The sequence below is a fragment of the Musa acuminata genome, chromosome BXJ2-7 (genome assembly GCF_036884655.1).
Source record: "Musa acuminata AAA Group cultivar baxijiao chromosome BXJ2-7, Cavendish_Baxijiao_AAA, whole genome shotgun sequence".
In the NCBI taxonomy this organism is placed as follows: Eukaryota; Viridiplantae; Streptophyta; class Magnoliopsida; order Zingiberales; family Musaceae; genus Musa; species Musa acuminata.
Window position 1 is genome coordinate 10491964 of NC_088344.1, and position 20929 is coordinate 10512892.

A 20929-nucleotide genomic window follows, 5' to 3' on the forward strand; every position below is an offset into this window, starting at 1 on the left:
GAAGTAGACTAATCATATGAAGTGAAGCTGACAAGAAGCGGGACCGCAGAGAGCCTTGGGAAGAAGGAAAAGTCGCATCAGTAACAGAGAGTCCGCGAGCAGGAAAGAAACCAAAAGAAAGGTTCCTATATCTCTCTGGCCTGCCTCGGCGACACCGGTCTCTTTGTCTCGTATCATTGTGGAATTATGTGGCGTGGAAAACACAGGCTACTCGGGTGCGTCCTCCTCGTGAGCATTCTCCAAGTCATGTGTTGGAGATCAAGGCCTTCTCCGACCGTGTCCCAAGGTGAACGTTTTCCAGGTGAAAAGCTCATGTCATTCTGATGCTTCTTCTCCCCCTCAAACTGCTGTTTGCTTAGACAGACTGTCGGAAGATGAGTTATCTGCATGTCAAACTGTTGGAAGCCAAGAAGGTCTCCGCTCTCGTCTCTAAGACTCGTCTTCTTCGATAGGCAAGGCTGTTGATTAAACTGCTGTATGTATGATTTACTATGAAGGAAGCGGAAGAAAGCGGAGGAGGAGGCGAAGGTGCTGCTGCGAATGCAGACGTTTACGGGAGACTTGCCAGAGCGGGCTCGAGGCCGCCGAGCTGCGTGCACAAGTGTGGCGGCTGCACGCCATGCACGGCCACACAGGTGCCGGCAACCACGGATCATTCGAGGACGCAGTATGCCAACTACGAGCCTGAGGGGTGGAAGTGCAAGTGTGGCTCAGCTTTCTATAACCCATAGGGTTACAGCTTTCTTATAATGATTGTATCGTCCGATCCCTTCTATGCTGTGATCGCAGATACATCATCAAAGCGTAACATGTTTTTACTACCTACTGCTGTCCCAACATGATCATGATAAGACTAAGTTTACAGGAAGGTTATATTGGCCAACCCAACATGTAACCAAAAGAAACCGTGGATTTCTGAATCACGTATAATAATAAACAAGTGGTAATAATGATTCAATGATAGCCACAACAGTTAAGATTCAGATTCCACTCGCAAATATATGTACACACATACACACACACATAAATATAATCCAATACGATTCATGGCTGACAGAAAGGGGCCTTCACAAACAGGACTCAAACTCCTCGCACTCTTCGGGACCAACTTAGTTCTCGGGATCTCCAGATGAGACCCCAGGCCTACAACTTTGAAAGAACATGATACCTGTAATGTTCAGATGCCCGAAATTTCTGCATTTACAACTGAATGAGGCAGCGTGAAGCAACTCAAATAGCAGTGCTAGTATCCAACCCTTCCATCACTGTCAAGATCAAGGCACTGAAGTCCTCTGCGTGCAGACTCGCAGTCGAAAGCTTGATGCCTGCCGGAGGATGACAACTTGTGATCTGTTGACACTACTTGTGAGCTTCGCCGGGCTGGAATTCTGTTGACGACTCCAGTGATTGCTTCTGCTGTGCGAGGGTATGATGTTTCTGCCTCACCACCCATCACGGCTTCGCGGCTGCTAGAAACAGCAGCTCGCCTTGAGGATCCTCCTGACCGCCCCAAGAATGTTGAACTGGATGGCTACATGGGGTGAGAGATTTACCATGAGGAATAGGACAAGAAGAAGACACTAGTTATTCCTGCTTATGGAGGTAAATGTTCCTAAAACCACATCAACTAATGCAGAGCAGTGCAGTCAGGAGTAGGTTATCGTAAAATATGAAACAGGCTATTTCAAAGCAGCTGAAAGTATCTTTGTGAAAACAGTTTGATGTGATAAGAAGCAAAATAAATCTTACAGCTCTTTTGCAGTGTTGAGCCATATACATCTGTACAAGATGACCAATATACTATGGTTCTCATGCGTTCTTAGAATCTTCAAAGATCAATCTTGAAGGCTTCCAACTCAATTAACAATGAGAAACATGTTAAAATGCTTCCAATTTAACCTAATTTTGCTCCTCAAATCAAAGTAGATTGATTGGGTTATTCCTTTCAGAATAGTTCCTTGAGTAGCATACCTATCTATACTCATGAAAAGAAAAACAAACCCATCTACCCCAATCATCCAAACATTTTTGACAGCTATAAGAGAAAGGTTCAACTAACATTTAAAATATAGGAATCATAGACTAAATTTATATTAGTAAAGATCTACAAAGGGTCATATATCAATAGATCAACTTTACATCAACATTCAGTACCACTGAAGAAAAGAGTTTTGCAATCAACAAATGCATCGGCAACCCTAAGCAGTGCAAGACATATAGTGAATTTAGTACAGTAGATCGGTATGATGCAAATCAGCCTCTTGAAAAATATATATTCTAATATAAGAAACGGAAGAACATCTCACCATGGTTTCCTTAGGAACAACTACATTTCCTGCTGGGTTCTTCTCTTTTGATGTTGTACCAGCATTTATGGCAGGTGCAGAAAATCGCCAACGAGAGGGATCTGCTGACCATCCACTAGTCCTTCCTTCTTCAATACCTAAAATAATTTTAATTGAAGTATAATACTTTGTTAGGAAAGTTTAATAACAAGATCAGAAGAGCAAATCTAATGCATGATGCTCCCACCAATGCGTGACCTAAGGAAGGCCAATGCATGCAACCTTAGATAAGATGGATAAATCTCAGACACTAAGATTTTAGATAAATTGAAACTAAAACAAATATATGTTGTGGTTTTAGAGATACTAAAGAAATGGGGATGGACAAGAAGCTCCTAGCCTCCTACACATAAAAGTTTATAATATCTTAGATTTGTTATTCGATAGGAAGGAAAGATTGATTGAAATATTCTTTATAAAGCAACAATTGGATGGTCAAAGTGGAGAGTGGTAACAAGTGATTTGTAAAACCATCATCTGAAATTTTATAAGATAATTGTGCAAGACCAACCATGATTTATATAGGTCAAATTATTAGACTGTTAACACAAAAAAGTTAATATAGTTAATATGCAAATATTTTGTGTTTCCCAAAAATGAAAATTTAAAATGGTACGGACATGTTTAATAGAAAAGGATAAAAGAGTTTTAAGTAGAATGAACATGTTTCATGGAAATTTATAAATGTTCTAGTTAAATTATGTGAGTCGATTAGGATTAGTGGTGTTAAAAGATGACAAGAGAGACCCAATAATATTTTACTAAACCAACAAAAATGATCTAAATACTCTTGATTTAACTCAAGATATTGCATTATGATGAGAAAAGATCCATGTTGCCAACTCCGAATGGCTGAGACATTATGGTCTATTGTTGTTGTAGTGAAATAAAAAGGAAAAAATGCTTAAAATAGAAATGCTAACGGTTGCTTAAAATAGAAATTAATAAGCGGTATGAAAGCTGCGAAATAATGTCAGACTAAAGAATGATCAAGGAATCAACTAGCTAATCAAATAGCACTTAACAATTTTCAAATAGTAAAAGGTTAGACAAAGGCATGTGCAAACACTATACATATTACCAGACTGCCTATCCATATTAGCAATCATGGGTACCATCCCAGAACTTGGTCCATCACCAGCAGCCTGAAACAAAAGAAGCAAATTTATTAACCAACAAAACTATCAAAGGTATAAAAGAAGCCATTCTCTTTTTCCTTTTTACAAACTTACAAGAGCTTGTGGAGTGGCACCTGCAATCTGTGACTGCTGATACTTTAAAATGGTCCAATCAAACACATAATCAAATTGAAAACCTGCACGTAACGAAGATATGAGGAACATGATGCACATACCTGACAAGCTTGTAAAGGAACATTCAGTTCGAACCATCCACAATATATACCACAAGACCTACCTTCGCGGATGAAAAGATCACGAAATATTCTCTTAAGATAAGCATAATCAGGTTTATCATCAAAGCGAAGTGAACGACAATAGTGGAAGTATGATGCAAACTCTGATGGATAACCCCGGCATAATGCCTGCAAAACGACAATTTTTTGAAGCTACATATTATTGAAATCTAGCAAAACTGCAAAACAGATATTCCTGTCACCTCAATTGATGTGGAAACTTTTCTTTCACTAATTTTTTCATACTTCTGTTTCTTAGTTCCAGCTTTTAGACCCTGCCACGGAAGGCTACCCAAAAGAAAAAGTAGGATTAACAAGGGAAAGAAGATAGGAAGGACATATTCCTAATAATCTGTCAATGGAAACCAACCTTCCTCTCAAGAAATACATGAAAACATATCCAAGAGATTCCAAATCGTCCCTCCTACTTTGCTCTTAGCAGCCACAAAATACATAGCAGCAATCAGGAATCACAAGGATAAAAAAACAAAAAAGGCACCCAATAAGCATAGCAATTGTAAACAACAAAATCATGAAAACAATGAAGGCGTAACGGATATACCAACTCCTAGGTGAGTGTTTATGCTAGCATATCTCGCTGTTCCAGTCAAGTTCTTGTTCTCCCTGCAGAATAGATGACAGCCTGAGATAAAAATAAAGTGCTTCTGCACTTGCTGTCAGACTCACAATGGACACCATCATTTGAATTTTAAGCATATTTACCCATCTCATCATAGAAAGGTCTATTATTCAAGATTTCTGTTTCAAGTGGTTTGAAATATCTTGATTAACCACAAACAATGTACTTTCATTCTTCAAGCAACTAGTTCCATTGTGAATTTGTGGTCTCTACTTCATATCATGCATTTCAAGAGAAATGATCATAGCATATGGTTGGCAAACCTAAAGAAAGCATAGGTTAGATAAATTCCATACTGTAGGAAAACATACTAATGTTTCACTTTTATCACTTTCTGGTGCAGAGTTGCATCCTTGACGAAATAGTACCTGTACTACTTTCTAGAAAAACATCAACCTCGGTCATTGTCTAGAAGTTTCATACTTATTGGGCCATCCTTTTGATTCTACTTTCAGTTATTCAGACATAATTCTCTTCATGTAGGTTTTGCTATTACAGTCTCATGGATCCCAATAAACATGTACCAACAGTTGCTGAGGGCAAACCATGAAATAAACCTAAGGCCATTCCTAACTTATGGACCACCGATTGCAATGAAAGCCGTTAACAGTTGTACACATGCTAGACATATATAAAGTTATTGAAAGCAATTTGGGTACCATCACCAAGGATTCATGTCCAATGCAGTCCCACTATCATGCACAAAAGAACTCTGTTGACCATGTAACAGGATTAAGTTTATATTCAGGCTTAATAAAATTACCTGTAAGGAATGTGCTGGTGAGTTGTGGTGTCCCTGTACTTCTTGGCCAATCCAAAGTCAATAATGTAGACCTAGAACATGAACTAGGTCAAGTTCTACACAACTGATGGCAAGTTAAAAATAGAAATATCGCAGTGTAAACTGATGGCAAGTTAAAAATAGGAATATCACAGGTACATTTTAGAGACACACCTGATTTGCTCGCCTGCCCAAGCCCATCAAAAAATTATCTGGTTTGATATCTCGATGCAGAAAAGATTTAGAGTGAACATATTCTACTCGGTTGATCTGACAAAGTTTCAGCAAATGATACAAGAGAACCACAGAAATAACTCAAAGAAGTATTTATACACTGAAGAAGTTAGAACTTAGAAGTACCATTTGATCAGCAAGCATAAGGACAGACTTCAAAGAGAGTTTTCTACTGCAAAAGTTAAATAGATCTTCAAGGCTTGGACCCAATAAATCCATAACAAGAACATTATAATCTCCTTCGATGCCAAACCATCGCACATTTGGAATACCAGCTACCACGAACATGGGAAAATAAGTATAGGTCAAATAAGATCATACACTTGTTTCCTAAAAATGAAATAAAAACTTTTCATTACTTCCTCCTTGAAGGATTCTGTAGAGCTTTGATTCATATAGCAACTGCGGGTGCTTTGTCTTGACATTTTCCTAATTCAACAAAAATGAATCATTATGACCTCTCTGATATATAAAATCAACCAAAATCTGTATGAATATTTTACTTACAATCCTAGTATAAATTAGGATAACCGATGAAAACTACAGAATGGAAAAAGGATAGATCTCCTTGTAATAATTGAATATTTTTTGCTTTGAAAGACAAATAACACTTTGCCTCTCACTGTCTAAAAAATAAATTTGCTTTGCTAAGTCAAATAACACCTTGAAATTTACAAGAGCTATGGGATTTAAGCGCTCCCCTCCATCCACCATTAAATATGCATGCATTCACATACAATTATCCATCTAAATTACATCTTAAGAAAAAGCTACAGAAATGTGGCATTTTATTGGGTTGATTGACCTTTAAGGACGATAACCTCAAAATAAGGTTCTTCAAAAGAATATCATTCGCCCCATAGTATAAAAGGATTGGCATACAATGCCAGTATGAAGTGAAAGGTGTTCTGGGCAACATTTCGATATCAGCAGTCCAGCTAGACACAGTTTGTAATAGCCGCAAATACTCAATATTACAAAATTCTTCAGATCCTACAATGTCAGTTAAATAATCAGACATATCATCATAAGATAGATTTGGAGAAAATTTGGCCAATAAATCTGATGTAGTTCTTACTATCACCTGGACCTACTTATGTTTAACTGAACAAATACCTGAAATACATGTGGAATAAAATGGCAAAGGCACATCTTGATTATTTTAAAATTTTCAACTATCTACCTCTCTCCCAGCATAAACTATATTTAACTTCATATCGTAATTTGCATATATATTTTTACCAATAATCATGCTAGACCACACGATTAGTATCAGTTCAACTGCAATTCCCATGAAACACTGAACTTCCATGTAAAAGCTTCATAATCTTAGAATTTGTCATTCAACTCCGTAATTATGGTAAATGGCCCATCAGAATCTACAAAATTTCCTAATAGACATGAATGATGCGGCTTATTATGTAAAGCAAATAAGTATAAGTTAAATTGCTTGGTCAAATTATTAAAAAATATTGACATTAGAGAATCCAACAACCAGGACAGCGAAGGAAAACCAAGTAGAGTTTCTTACTAGCTTGATTGCAACTTCTTCATTTGACTGAACATTAGAACCTGGATAAACAAGCAAAAAGCATCATCAAAACCATAAATAATAATATAATGATAAAGCACAACGTATTAAATAGGGATAAGGTTGACGATAGCAAAACCTAAATAGATCTCCCCGAACGAGCCGCTCCCGATTTTACGACCGAGGCGGAATTTGTTGCCAACTCGAGGCTCCATCACTGATTACCAAAGTGAAAAAAAAAGCGACCTTTCTGCCAAATTCAGACTGTCAAGCCAACAAAGTCACAAAATCCCCAAGAATCAACAAGCTTTCCCCCACGGGTCGACCCAAACCACGCGCGATTCACCCCCGAGAAAAGGAACAAATGCAGAACGGCTCGAAAGCAGCGACGGAGTCGGGATCGCCTCCAACAGCTTGTAGGAGAAGATCGATCGAATTCTCCATGCGGGTGAGCAGAATCGGGCTACAAATCTAGGGTTTCAAAGATGCTCCTTTTATTCCCCAGGGTTCGGTACTGGTAGTGGATTAGACGAGAAGGGAAGGGGGGGAAGAGAAAGAAAGGCGGAAGGGAAAGAGAAGGAATAGAATAAGAGTCTGACAGCACCGATGTGGAACTCGGATGGTGATTGCTTTCCTCACCCTCTCGCGTTGGCCATCCCGCAACACCTCAGTGTTCCTGGGTACGAGTTGGTGGGATAATGGGAGTAGGATTTCAGAGATCTTTTGTCAGTCACCTGCCACCAAACACCTTTGCTTGTTCCACCACCCTCTCCAAAATATCCTTGATTTCGCTGTTCCAGCCACGCGTCTGCATCAGCTTCGGCCCCCTTCGGTGATCACTTAGGTGTGCCATCAACATAGCACCATCAATCTCTACAATGAATTAATAATTGATTAGGGTTAAAAGATGGTGGTGACTATGAATAATAAAAAACAACAAGGCCAGCAGCGTGTGACATTTTAGAGTTAATTATATAGGATTAGGATTAGCTAAGACTACCAAAATATATTTGAGAGAAGAAAAATGTGACAATTGAATCAAAGCCGTCAAACAATGCAATAATTGAACGGAACGGCCGACTCCAATCGGTCGTCTTTCTCAGGTCGGACTCATTGATGTGATGAGTGCAGTGCGTTTCCCAGCTACGATTAATCTACCATTTCCAAGTAAATTTTTGGGGATTCAGAAGTTTCCAATCTCGGGGCAGTTATCTGAACTTGTAAAAGCTTTCTATTCTGGATCGGAGTAGATGACCGGTAACGAGTTGTTCGATTTCCTTTGACTTGGCGTCTCTTGTCGCCAAGTTCATCACCTAAAGATATAGGAGTCTGTTTCCGATAGGAAGCCAGCTATCATAGAAGGCCAACAAGAGACACTCGGCTAAACGCTACTCTCTCTCTCGGTCATCATCATAGGAAGAGACTTTAGAAAGCAAGAAAGAGGTTCACTGTTAAATGGTATTTGGTATCGACCAGCTTCAGTATGATTCTATATGTGTATTTGTGTTTGGAAACATATTTGAAATAATATGAATTGATATTGTAAAATTTTAAAATAATATTTAACTTGAATATTGTATTATAAATACTGATACTATCTTAGTGTAATATTAATGGATGTTAATATAATTTTTAAAATTTTCAAAATACCATATGCTACTATTTAAAATCATAAGATTTGTCAACATTATTTGGTAAGAAACCAATATAATTTATATCTTTTATAAATTTATGATTATATTATTTATTTATTATATATATATATATGGACCATTTAAATTTTTTAATAAAATTATATATATATTTTAATAAATATTAAAATGATAAAATTGTCACATATTATTCAGTGGGCTTTTGAAATACAATTTTATCAAGCAACATTTATATCAATGCAAATTTATAATGTAATTTTTATCTATTATTTATGAATCACTCAAGCTATTTCACAATTGCATGTTTATTAATTTTTTTCTCTAAATATACATTAAAAATATAAATATGTTTCCAAACACAATGTTCATAAAAAGTAATTACTGTTTTATACACAAAGGAGTACAAGAATCCTTACATATGCAACTTCAGGTCTCTTAGGAAAACATCATGTTTGACACAAAGATGGACATAACCAACCTGAGAGTAGTGCCAAAAGACATTGAGCACCAGTGCTTCATTTGCTTGCATCCTAGGGCTTAAAGGTGCTTAATGGTTAATGTATTTTGATCATCCCGTCCTTATTCTCCTGTCCGAGACTGCTGAAGAACCAAGAGTTCATGTTCCTAACCTGGCCAATTTAAATAAAGGTGAAAGCCATCAGATTTATGTTTCGTCTGTTATTATAAAGGGAACAAAGAAGGAGAAAATGCAGCGTCCTCAAAGCAGAAATAGTTGATGTGAACAATGAAAGTAAACATACCATGGAATTTCTGAATTTATCCTGGAAGCATTTTGTCAGTATGGCCAGGGGAATTTGCCACAAAATAAAGGATAATGTAGCATTTAGGGGAAATGTATCCTTATCCAAGCAATAGGAAAAAGAAACACATCTTTGATCAGGCAAAAGAGGCAATTCAATAGATGCCTTTCTATAGAAAAAGAGAAGGATTCATGTAACCTCCAAGTCCAACAAAGGATTTATACACTACTATCACATCATAAAAAAAGGAACTTGAAGAACAGTCTGTACTGGGCCGAAGTAGCATAAAAAGTGGAGAAATTTGGTTGCCTGCAATTAGTCTGTTTGTAAGTCCTTTCGCGACAAGCATCTTACTCACAAATATTTGATTACTTGCAATTAAGCCATTTGTACCACGTGTACATATAATTGAACCCTTACATACTGCAAATAAACTCACAATCTAAAACGTCACATGTCACACTTCTGGATTGGATTGCAGTTGCAACTACAACCTATAGGTATTTGTTTTTTGCTTATAATCACTACATGTTGTCATTTATGGTTATAGGCAACCAAATGCCCCCATATACAGCTAATCTAATTCATCATTTATGTTTTTTCACCCTGAAATAAAAAAGAAAAGAAAGCAAGAAAGGAATGATAAAGAATGCACAAATAGAAAGTGCAAAGCAGTGGATCACTATCAGGCTTCGAGGTCTTCAAAATCTGCTGCTCTCTCTCAACCTGCCACAATCATATATTATCAACATACGCAAGGCAGTACCACCAATGCTGCATGGATCTATATAATACACATAAGTGTTAGAATGAAGATGCAGAGTAGAAAACATATTAGCTGTGTTGCAAATGCAGGGTCCCATGCTCATGATGCACAAGAACTTCATGGGCTAGGTGGTGTGATGGTACTGATTGTGCCAATCCATGTGGAGCCCATGCCAGCCGAATGGCCATGTACTTGGGTTATAAGGGCACAGGTATTTGGCATGCACCATTGCATCATGTCAGATTAATCTCGTGTGGTATATGTCATCACAGGAAACACTTCAAAACCAAGACTAAACCCACCAAGGACTGTTATACATGGTGCATAACATACCATGCCGTGCCAACTGGCATGCCACCTGTGCCAGCCAACATAGACCAAAACTTGACCTAGCCATGTCTTGGTACAACCAACCTGACCATCCTTATATTAAACAAGTTTTCATTTGTCATTGTTTTACAAGAGTAAGAAGATGGTACCTTCTGCCATATGCCAACCCTCAACCTTGATGTAGAAGGATAGAAGCTGGTGTGAAGTGTGTTTATGTTAATAAAGTTACCAAGAATGAACTAAGAATAGTGGAAACAAGTAACAAAAACTCAAAGACAAGCTTATGATGGTTGTCAGAATGTTGCCACAGCAAACCATCCCCATCTATAGTGGGATTTGATCAAGATTTTGAAGACTGAAACAAGACATTGGCAGCCTACAAATAATATTTTCTTACCCACTTTTGCAACTTGAATATTATGCTAAAATATGTATTGTGAATCACAAAAATAACTTCTCAATGTATTACCACATTTTCGTTTGCAAGATGGAGAGGATGCTACTTGTTATGTGTATTATAATATATTTGGAATTCATCTTAACAGTTAAGGAAACTAACTTCCATAACCCATTTTAGTCACAATTCCATTGCCATATAGGAAATTGGATTGCGCAAATGCATTACTAAATACAAACAATCGCTTCACAAGTACCTTGATAGATTTCTAGCAGAAATGAACCATTTGATGGATGCATACCTAAAACATTATTTCCAGAAATGTCCAAAACTTGAATATGTGGGATGGAACAGCAACAAATAGCTGCAAAAATCATAGAACAGCAACAAAGCATGTTCTATGAGAAAACATATATTTCAAGTTATCTGTAACTAAGGGATCCATTTGTATGTGCATAACTTGAAGACATGGATAAGAGATCCACATTTTCCTTTACTGGTGCAGTCCCAATAAAGTGCATGAACAACAGATGCCAAAAACAAAAAAGGAGAGAGAGATAAAAAAAAACACCAATATTAGCTTATCTTTCTCCAATTTTTATATAGATGAAACTAATGCACATTGTGGCATAACTTGTCAGCTGTTTCTGCATTCCAGCAAACTTTGTAGAACTAAAACTCAGAATCACCAAACGAGGGAGCACCGCAATAATAGTTAATCAGCATTGAGAAAAAGTTCTTTTTCTGGTTGACTATGTAATTGCCTACTTTTCCTCGAGCTACTCAATTCTCAGAAACTACAAGTAATTTTTTAACATTTTTAAACAACAAAATGACACTTCAAGCATAGGTCTGAGAAATTATTGTAATGTCTTCGTCACTGGTTTTCAATAATTACAAAAAGGGGGAGATTTTACACTTAAATCAAAATAGCAACATGTATATAAAGCAGTTGCAGCCTTCTATATGCATCTTTATTTAAAGGGAGGTAAAAACTCTTACCTTTTCTCCTTGGCTCTCCAGTACGCCGGCGCCGATTCCCGGTACAAGAACTTGGCCGGAACACCACCTCTGATTCCCTGATCCTCGATCCTCCCGATCCCATCCGCATACTCTCTGTCATTCAACACCACCGGCCTCACCTCCTCCTCCTCTCGACCATCGCCGCTAATCACTGGATTCCACTCCGGAATCGAGGGCCGACGCCTCGGCGACAGGGAAGCGCTTCTTCGAGGAGGAGGCCGGCACGGCGGCAGGGGCATAAGAGGTGCGAGGAGGGCAACGATGGGTGTGGCGACCGGACTAGGTTTCTGGTTTCTTCATCGCTACAGGTCGCCATCGGATATAGAAGACAAAAGGCGTGATTCGCTAAACACCTCTCTCTCCCCCCCCCCTCGCTGTTTAATGTGGTTTATTATTATATGAACGCAATAGTTTAATTAAATGATGAGACATATTTTGGACCCTAACAACCATTCTTTGCTTAGGAAGCAACGTATTGACTTCGTTAATATTAATGGGGTTGATCTCATCACTCTGAGATGCGTCGATATCCGCTAGACCAATGGCCAAGATATAATAATAATAATTATATATATATATATATATATATATATATATATATATATATATATATATATATATATATATATATATATATATATATATATATATATATATATATATATATATATATATATATATATATATATATATATATGCGGAGCGCGTTCGTCGTCGTCTGCTCATTGTGGTCGATGGAATTGGAGGATCTCCCTTCTCCCGTCCTGGTGGAGATACTAAGTCGGCTCGGCGATTCGACCGAGCTGGCCCGGTGCCGCCTCGCCTCCCGGACCCTCCGCTCCCTGTCCCGCGACGTCCGATCCGTCCGCCTCTTTTGCTCTCGCGACCGCTTCCTCCGGTCCCGCGCCCCTGACACCCGCGACCACGACACCCCTTTCAGGTCCCTCGTCGCCAACCTCGCCTCCTTCCTCTCCGCCTCCCCCGGCCCCCTCGCTCTCGCCCTTGCAGCCGAGCGGCCCCTCTCCGCCCCCGCCGACGAGGTCGACGACGCCGACGACCTACACCTCACCGCCGTCCCTTTCCTTGCCCGGTGGCTCCCCCTCCTTGCCGCCCGCCTCCGCTCCCTCGCCATCGACGATTACTGGCTCCAGTCGTGCTGGCGCCCTTCCCAGGCTTTATCCCTCATCGCCGACATCTGTGAGCTCTATCGCTTTCCTCCTTTGAATCCCCATCCCCTAATTTTATCGTTTTTGGTTCTTTTTCTTGAAATTACACTGATTATGAATGCTATTCTGTGCACACTGGAGAAATTACATGCCCTCATTGCATGCTGAGAACCAAAAAATTGAATGTATTTGCATACAATTCAAGATATTTTTGTGTTGCTTGGCCACCAGCGGTGCGTGGACATGATTTAGAAGTCAAGACCTCGATGAATCTGTTTTGGTTTTTACATAGTTCCGTGTAATTAGATTTATTCATGCTTAGAGGCCATCCAACGCGAGATCATACTGTACTACATATAAATAATTCTTCTTTTCCTTCTTTAATCTTCCTTCACATCTTGGACTTTGGATTTCTTAATGATAAAGTTACTACCACCTCAACTTGTTCTTTTCTATCTCTATTATGACTTGCATAACAACACCTGGGATCAACTTGCAATATGAATATGCAGTTATTTTAGAGGGTCAATATGAGGTCAATATTATTTGTAAAGGAAATTAGTATGCTTAGATAAAATTCGAGTCACTAATCATGTAGCAACTAAGTTCTCAGAATTGCAACATCCACTATGGAAATTAGTATGCTTAGACAAAATTCAAGTCACTAATCATGTAGAAACTACATTCTCAGAATTGCAACATCCACTATGGAAATTAGTATGCTTAGATAAAATTCGAGTCACTCATCATGTAGCATCTAAAATCTCAGAATTGCAATATCCACTAAGGCACATCCAGACGTTAGCAAACATTAAACAAGCTGAAGAAGACAAGGTTCTTAAACTGCAAATTTCTTCAGGAAGGTAATCATATTGGAATTTTTTTATATTTTACTGCAAGAAAAACCCGGAGAGGATCAAGATGATTTTTTTTTCCTCTTTTGAAAATTGATCTATTCATCTTGTGAAAAATAATCCTTCATATTGTGTCAACTGTTTATGGAAAGAATTTGATTAAATTGGCAATATTATGTCTTGCTGATATCAGTAGGAGGTAGGAGATTAAATAGGTCCTTTCATCTATTTCAAAAAATCCATTATTGCTGCCATATTTTAGTCATGTCCTTGGAGAGAAATATAGTATGTATATATGTATGCATGCATATGAGTCTTCTGAAGTCGTAGGTTTTCTAGAGCTGCTCTGTTCATGTGTGATTTATCTCTACCTTGTTAAAAAATGACTGAAATTGCATGTCTACTTGCACCAATGAGTCCCTTACGAGTTCTGTAGATCTATTAAGCTCATAAGTTTGTGATCCTTGTATGGGAAAATAAAAATCATTGCAACTGCTCATTCTTTTCTCGTATGCTGTTCCGAACTAAAAGGTTGCATATGCAGGTCATGATCTTGTAAATTTGGAGGTCAGAAATGCTTGGCTGTCGGTTGAGGAGCTAAAACCAATGCACAAATTGACTTCACTGACCCTTGAATTCATAAGACTAGATGATGCAAACCTCGACAAGGTGAATGAATGTTTCCCTTCTCTCCAAGCTCTTAACTTGATCGGGGTTGGTGGGCTTAAGGAGCCCAAAATTCATCTTCTACAACTAAGGGTCTGCACGTGGATGGTTTCAAATTTTGTGCTATCTCTAACGGTATGTGCACCCAAGTTGGTTGAGCTGAAACTTAAGTGTGTTGAACCAGAGGCCCTTCATCTAGAGACTCCTCTATTATCTGAACTTGATGTTACAATCAAAAAGGCTAGAGCACCCATCGTAGTGGGAGAAAAACTCAATTTGAGGTCTCTCAGGATAGAGTCCTCGGATCTATGCAACTTGGCACAAGTGTTTGCTCCCAGTCGAACCATTAAGCGGTTGGAGTTGGAAGCGTATGGATCTAGCCACGTTGTTGATTTGGTGGAACAGTGCACTATTGATCTGTTGAGCACCTTCCCGGACATAGATGAACTGGTATTGGGGCCAAGGGCTTGGTTTATCCTCCCAGAAAATCTCAGCGTAAGAGGCGAACTCAAGAATTTGAAGAAACTGATGGTTCATCTAGCACCAGAAGAACTTGATGCTGCAATGATTACCTGGAAATTGACCCCCTTATTGACACATGCCCGTTATTGCCAAGTTGTGATGCTTATTCCTGCTGCTGCCTCCATGGATAGCAGGACGCATGTCATTTCCAAGTGTATCAGTAATTTTCCGGGCATAAGATGGAAATGGGACACATGGAAATGTGGTTGAAACTCTCCATATTATGTCATTTTGATGCATTTACTTCATTTGGCAGAGACATTGCATCTGATCATCAGTGGCCCATAGCAGATTGGTGGTTGTAATCAAGCTGTATGTGCATATGATAAACTACTATTTATTCTTGAGGTTTCTTTTATGTAATTATGCCTCACTTTTCATTGTCAAAATCAAATGTGAGTATTATTATACAACTTGCTGTGGTTTTGGAAAGTCAGAGATTAGAGATGAGAAATCAGCAGTGAATCATGGTGGGTCTATTTGACTGATGAAGTTATGTTGGCAAGATGGAAACTTCAGTTTGTCCCAAGTTCCAAGTACCTACTGCTTCAATCCAGTTCCCAAGTGTATGATTGTCTCTGTGTAACTCCCGAAGTGCAAGTGCAACAAAAGAGGCTTACATATTGGCATTCGAATGGTTCGGCATCATCACCAGCATATCCAAGGATCAAAACTGGCACGTTTAGTTAGGAACAGGAAGAGACTTGGGAAAAGCCTCGATGGAAGACGGTGGCAGTGTCTGAAACTTGCAATCGACTGAAATCAGCTGGCTGGGGCTGCTGCGATCAGCCGAGGCGGACTCACTGATGAGCCGAAGCAAGACTCGCTCAAGCTCCTCTGCGTTGCTCCACTCATGGATCTCAGCTCTGAGGGCCTGAGGATTGTCAACGATGAGCTGCCACAGTGGGTAGTTCTTCCTTGGCATCACGCAGTCCCCTTCGTTCAGCCTCAGCGACGGGCAGTAGTCTCCTTTTCCATCGCCGAGGTAGATGAACCGCTTCCTCCCCTCGAGGAATGCTGATGCTTGAATCCTCTCGATGATTGCACTCTACGTGTCAGAGAATAGGAGGAGCAGTGGAGAGGATTATATCGAATCTAATTTGCATGAGCGTTTGTAGGGCCATGCAGGAACAGAGGTCACCTTACACATGTTGGGAGGGCAGAGACAGCAGCCATGGGAAGAGGATTTGAAGTCATGGTGAGGGAAAATTCTCAGCCTCCCTTCCTCATCAACATAGCCTGGGTTTGTATGGATCTCCGAGAAATAGGCCATGAGGCCATGGTGCTTCAGAATGGTCTCGATGAAGAATCTGTTGGCATCACTAACAATCCGCAGCTCGCATCTGAGAGTCGCACCACGTAGGTACCATCCAATAAGATGCTGGGGAAAGAGACGAACTAATCATCAAGAACCATGAAGCAGGGGCTAAGCATACCCGAGAGCGTAAGCTGATTTGATGGCTGCAACGGCGTTGGCGGGCAACGGAGCCCTCTTCAGGTTCTCCGAGATCTCCTCAATCGTTCTACCCTGCGAGTGGAGCTCCTCCATCACCCTATCCTGAATCCGAGGAACCAATCCAATCAGCACGCCGAGAAACCCGCATGAAACAAGGAACACGTGACACAGGAAAGGAGTGACATGTACCATGGCGGAGTTCCACGGCATGGCTTTGAGCAGCTCGTCGAACAGCTGCGTGCCACCGAGATCGTCGATGACCCAGTTATCGCTGTCGCAGTCGATGATAGTCTTGTCGAAGTCGAACACCACCACGACGTCTGCCATGGGCGAGAGAGAGAGAGAGAGAGAGAGAGATTAAATGCAGGAAAGCGCGATGTATGAGCAACGAGGCAGCAGCGGTGCTTGGTATTTATAGGGCACAAGATGCCAATGGTACAATACGCAGGAGAACAAGAAGGTGCGGTATCTTCAGGTGAAGGCCACTTCTTCTGGGCTGGTGCTCCTCTTTGCACCCAACACAACCATGGTTGGTGGGATGACCACCACCAACCCGTTACACCCAGTGCATGCGTACCTAAGATTAATCGCAGGGGGATGTAGGGATTAATTCTCGGAATATGCCCATTAGCTTCCCTTTAACAGTTTTAGGCAGGAGCGATGCCTCCTTGTACATCTGCATCTGCATCTTCATGCAGTTCTTGTTCTGATGACAACATAAACACACGGAATTTTTCTTGCTGTTTCCGCAGGGAAGATGTGTTGCACAGATTGTGTGTGGTACCTGTCACCTAACTTCCTTCTATCTTGTTGCTTTGAGAAATCGTTCTGATTCATGGCTATGAAATTGATCTACTGTGTCTGCTACACTGACACCTTTCCTGAGAAGATCATATAAATCCCCTGATTTTAGGATCTACAGAAGTATTAGAAATGAGCTTCAAAATAATGTTTGGTTCTAAAAGCACTGTTTAAGCTTTCAGGATGCCTTCATGCTGAGTAACCAGTGACACGGGAAACAGCTCACCAGAAAAAGATGCGATGTATAAAGGTATGCAAGTGGTGACATAATTTGTGATCGATACGATCAATCATTGATCGCTTTAACGTGACCTAAAACTGAAGAAAGATCTCTAGCGGTGTCGTCCTCGCGATCTTGTCGATTGAGTGAAAGGTCGATTACGTAGGGCACTGGAACCCAATGCTCAGCGTTGTGTTGGATGCTGAGCATTGGGGTGTCCCTGATGAGCTAAAAATATTGTAAAGAAGCTAAAAGGTTTGTTCTACGTGATACCAGGTCATCTTGATGAGACAAGAATAGGGCAGAAGAGATGGTGGTGGATGCACCACGAATCACCATGGTAGCAAAATATATTCCTTCTTCGTTTGCCCATAGCAGCAAGAATTTTGTTCTGATGTATGTCTATGCCATGTTTCTAATCATGTTGGCCTTCTTGATCTTGATGGAAAGAAGGGGTAGAGATATCCAATAGAGGAATAGTAGGACAAATTTTAATCTTTTTTATTTCTCTCAAGAGTTTTACTTTATCTATTTCATGACCCAACATATAAGATTTATATAGTCTCCAAAGATATATTAAATTAATTATATTCAAGATGAATCATTTTCTTTCAAGAAATCCTTTCAAGAACCAATAACCAATTTGATTTATCCTTCTATAGACTTTTAATCTATTTTTTTTCTTGATGTAATGAATCTTCCTCTTGATGTAATGAATATTTCTTTTGATGAAATGAACCTCTTTATGATATTTAAATAAGTTTAATTCCAACATTCCCCCCCTTAAACTTATTCCATTTGGCATGCCAAGTTTCTTTTGAAGTTGTTGAATATATACCTTTCTTCAATAACTTCATTAAGAAATACTGATTTGACATTCATTTGTAAAATTTTTTATTTCATTTGAGCTGTTAGAGAGATAAGTAATCTTACTGTCTCTAGTCAAGTAACTGGTGCAAATACTTCTTCATAGTCAATCTCATATTATTGTTTGTCTCCTTTTGCAATCAATCGGGTTTTATATTTCTACATCTCTCCTTTAGTATTTCTTTTTTTTTTTAAGATCCACTTAACACCGATAGCTTGGTGGTCTTCTGGAAATGTAGTAAGCTCTCATGTATTATTTTTGTTAATGGCATGAATCTCTTCATTCATGGCTTGTCGTCATTTTTCATCTCTATAAGCTTTTTCGAAGGTTAATGGATCATATCCTGCAAAAGGATAAAATAAAGAAAGTTCATCATTGTTAGTATCAATCCTTCGAGTCACATCATATAGCTCCTGAATTGGTCTTGTCCTTCTTATAATTGGACTTCTTGAATTATGTGACCTAGCTAATCTAGGTGATGATTCCGACAAAGCCACTTTGATTCTTGCTTGTATTATATCATCTTCTTATGAAGCTATAGCTTTCTTATGATGCTCATCACTTTTCCAGTTTCAAATCTATTGTTTATCAAACTCAACATCTCTTGACATCACAACTTTATTTGTGATAGGATTATAGTGTTTGTAACCACTGGAATTCTCTGGATAACTTAGCAAAATATATTTCTGACTTTTATCTTCCAATTTTGTTCTCTTTTCTTTTGGTATCTTGGCAAATGCAACACTTTCAAAAATCCTCAAATGATCAACTCTTGGTTTTTGTAAGTTCCATGCTTCTTCTGGTGTAATATTACCAATTCGCTTTGTTGAAAACCTGTTAAGCAAATAAACCGCACAAGCAACAACATCTCCCCAAAATTCTTTTGGAATTTTTCTTTCCTTTAACATGCATCGGACCATATTAAGGATAATCCTTTTTTTTTTTTTTTTCTGAGACACCATTTTGTTGAGGTGTGTATGGCATGGTGAATTGATATAGAATTCCATTATTTCTAAAAAACTTTCAAATTCATTTGATATATATTCACCACTCATATTTATTTTTAAATATTTAATCTTACAACAACTTTGTTTTTCAACCAAATCCTTAAATTCTTTGAATTTACTTAAAACTTATCTCTTTTCTTTTAACACGTAAACCCAAGTTTTGCCACTATGATCATCAGTGAAGTTAAGAAAATACCTGCTTCCTCCAAGTGATATTAGATTGATAGGGTCACAAACATCTGAGTGTACCAGATCAAGTCGATGCCATGCTCTTTTTATTCTTCTCACTTTGAAAGACTGTCTTTTTTACTTATCTATGACACATACTTCACATAATTTTGCTGGGCAATCAATTTTTGACATTCTTGTCACCATATTATACTTCTCTAGAAGTTTCAAAGCTTCAAAATTTAAGTGAGCATATCTAAGATGCCAAAGTATAGAAATATCCTCAATATGAGCTTTAAAATAATTTGATTGATAAAAAATACTTAAATATAGAGGAAACATTCTATTCTTTGTTATTTTCATATGTGATATTAATATTTTATTCTTGTCATGAATTGAGAGATTTATATCTTTCATCTTAATATCATAACCTTTTTCAAGTAAATATCTTAAGTTTAGAATATTATTTTTCATATTAGGAACATAATAAATATCTGAAATGTATAATTCTTTACCATTATTAAGTTCAAGGAGAATTTTACATTTGCCTCTTATTGGTCTGTGAGACAAATCACAGACAAATCACCAAATATAATGTTTTCGGAATAACTTGTATCCATTTCTAAAAATAACTCTTTGATACCACACAAGTGATTTGAGGCTCTTGTATCTAGATACCATGTTATAGATTGATGATCATAACTCATTAGTAAAACTTGATTTTTGTTCTTTTTTTTCTCAATAAAATTTATCTTATCACCTTGATTATTAGGATTATAATAACATTCATAAGAGTAATGTCCATACCTTTTACAAATATAGCATTGTATTTCAAACCTTTTAGAGTTTTTGTCATGTCCACGGCCTCGGTCACGTCCTCGACCATAATCTCGGCCTTTTTGACTAGAATTTTCTCTAGCATCTTCTTGGAGATTTTTGATTGGTTTGATTTCTACCTCCTCTTCCTCTTTGTCCTTGTCCTTGTCCTCTTTCTTTTTGAGAATTTGATTCATCTTTATTTTCAAGAGTAAGCTTCGTTTATAGGGCTTGCTCCATAGTTTTGTCTTCTCCTCTTTTTATAATCCTTTGTTCATGAACTTGAAAGGAACTCATAAGTTCTTCTAAAGATATTTTTTTTAAATCTTTAGATTCTTCAATTGTAACAGCAATAAAATCAAATTTTGGATCTAGAGATCTCAGTATTTTTTCTATTACTCTCTGATCATTTATTTGTTCACCATTTCATCTCATTTGATGAATAATAGAAAAAAATTTTGATAAGTAATCAGAAATAGTTTCAGAAGTACCTTATTGTAATTTTTTAAAC

The 20929-nt window shown here is 38.4% G+C and overlaps 4 protein-coding genes across 5 annotated transcripts; 1 reads left to right on the forward strand and 3 right to left on the reverse strand.

Moving 5' to 3' along the window:
* Positions 1-925: 925 nt before the first annotated feature.
* On the reverse strand, positions 926-7750 carry LOC103991588 (casein kinase 1-like protein 1). 2 transcript variants are annotated; one of them, XM_009411085.3, is made up of 14 exons: positions 7085-7750; positions 6946-6986; positions 5774-5843; positions 5541-5689; positions 5355-5450; positions 5163-5233; positions 4322-4383; positions 4130-4193; positions 3963-4047; positions 3762-3888; positions 3578-3660; positions 3427-3490; positions 2307-2443; positions 926-1531 (listed from the first exon to the last, which is right to left on the reverse strand). In XM_009411085.3, the coding sequence occupies exons 1-14, from the start codon at positions 7158-7160 to the stop codon at positions 1244-1246; spliced, it is 1413 nt and encodes a 470-aa protein (XP_009409360.2). In that variant the 5' UTR covers positions 7161-7750; the 3' UTR covers positions 926-1243. The 2 variants fall into 2 exon arrangements, with proteins under 2 accessions (XP_009409360.2, XP_064973201.1); XM_065117129.1 differs by having other exon boundaries at positions 926-1523; positions 7085-7598.
* A 1211-nt stretch (positions 7751-8961) lies between these two features.
* Positions 8962-12236, reverse strand: LOC135586901 (uncharacterized). The gene is made up of 3 exons (XM_065117130.1): positions 11854-12236; positions 10604-10649; positions 8962-9226 (listed from the first exon to the last, which is right to left on the reverse strand). The coding sequence occupies exons 1-3, from the start codon at positions 12111-12113 to the stop codon at positions 9152-9154; spliced, it is 381 nt and encodes a 126-aa protein (XP_064973202.1). The 5' UTR covers positions 12114-12236; the 3' UTR covers positions 8962-9151.
* A 350-nt stretch (positions 12237-12586) lies between these two features.
* On the forward strand, positions 12587-15445 carry LOC103991589 (F-box/LRR-repeat protein At4g29420). Its single transcript, XM_009411086.3, has 2 exons — positions 12587-13071; positions 14439-15445. Exons 1-2 carry the CDS (start codon positions 12609-12611, stop codon positions 15290-15292), a joined length of 1317 nt encoding a protein of 438 aa, XP_009409361.2. The 5' UTR covers positions 12587-12608; the 3' UTR covers positions 15293-15445.
* A 194-nt stretch (positions 15446-15639) lies between these two features.
* Positions 15640-17105, reverse strand: LOC103991590 (inorganic pyrophosphatase 2). Its single transcript, XM_009411087.3, has 4 exons — positions 16728-17105; positions 16519-16640; positions 16224-16425; positions 15640-16130 (listed from the first exon to the last, which is right to left on the reverse strand). The coding sequence occupies exons 1-4, from the start codon at positions 16863-16865 to the stop codon at positions 15765-15767; spliced, it is 828 nt and encodes a 275-aa protein (XP_009409362.1). The 5' UTR covers positions 16866-17105; the 3' UTR covers positions 15640-15764.
* Positions 17106-20929: the final 3824 nt, after the last annotated feature.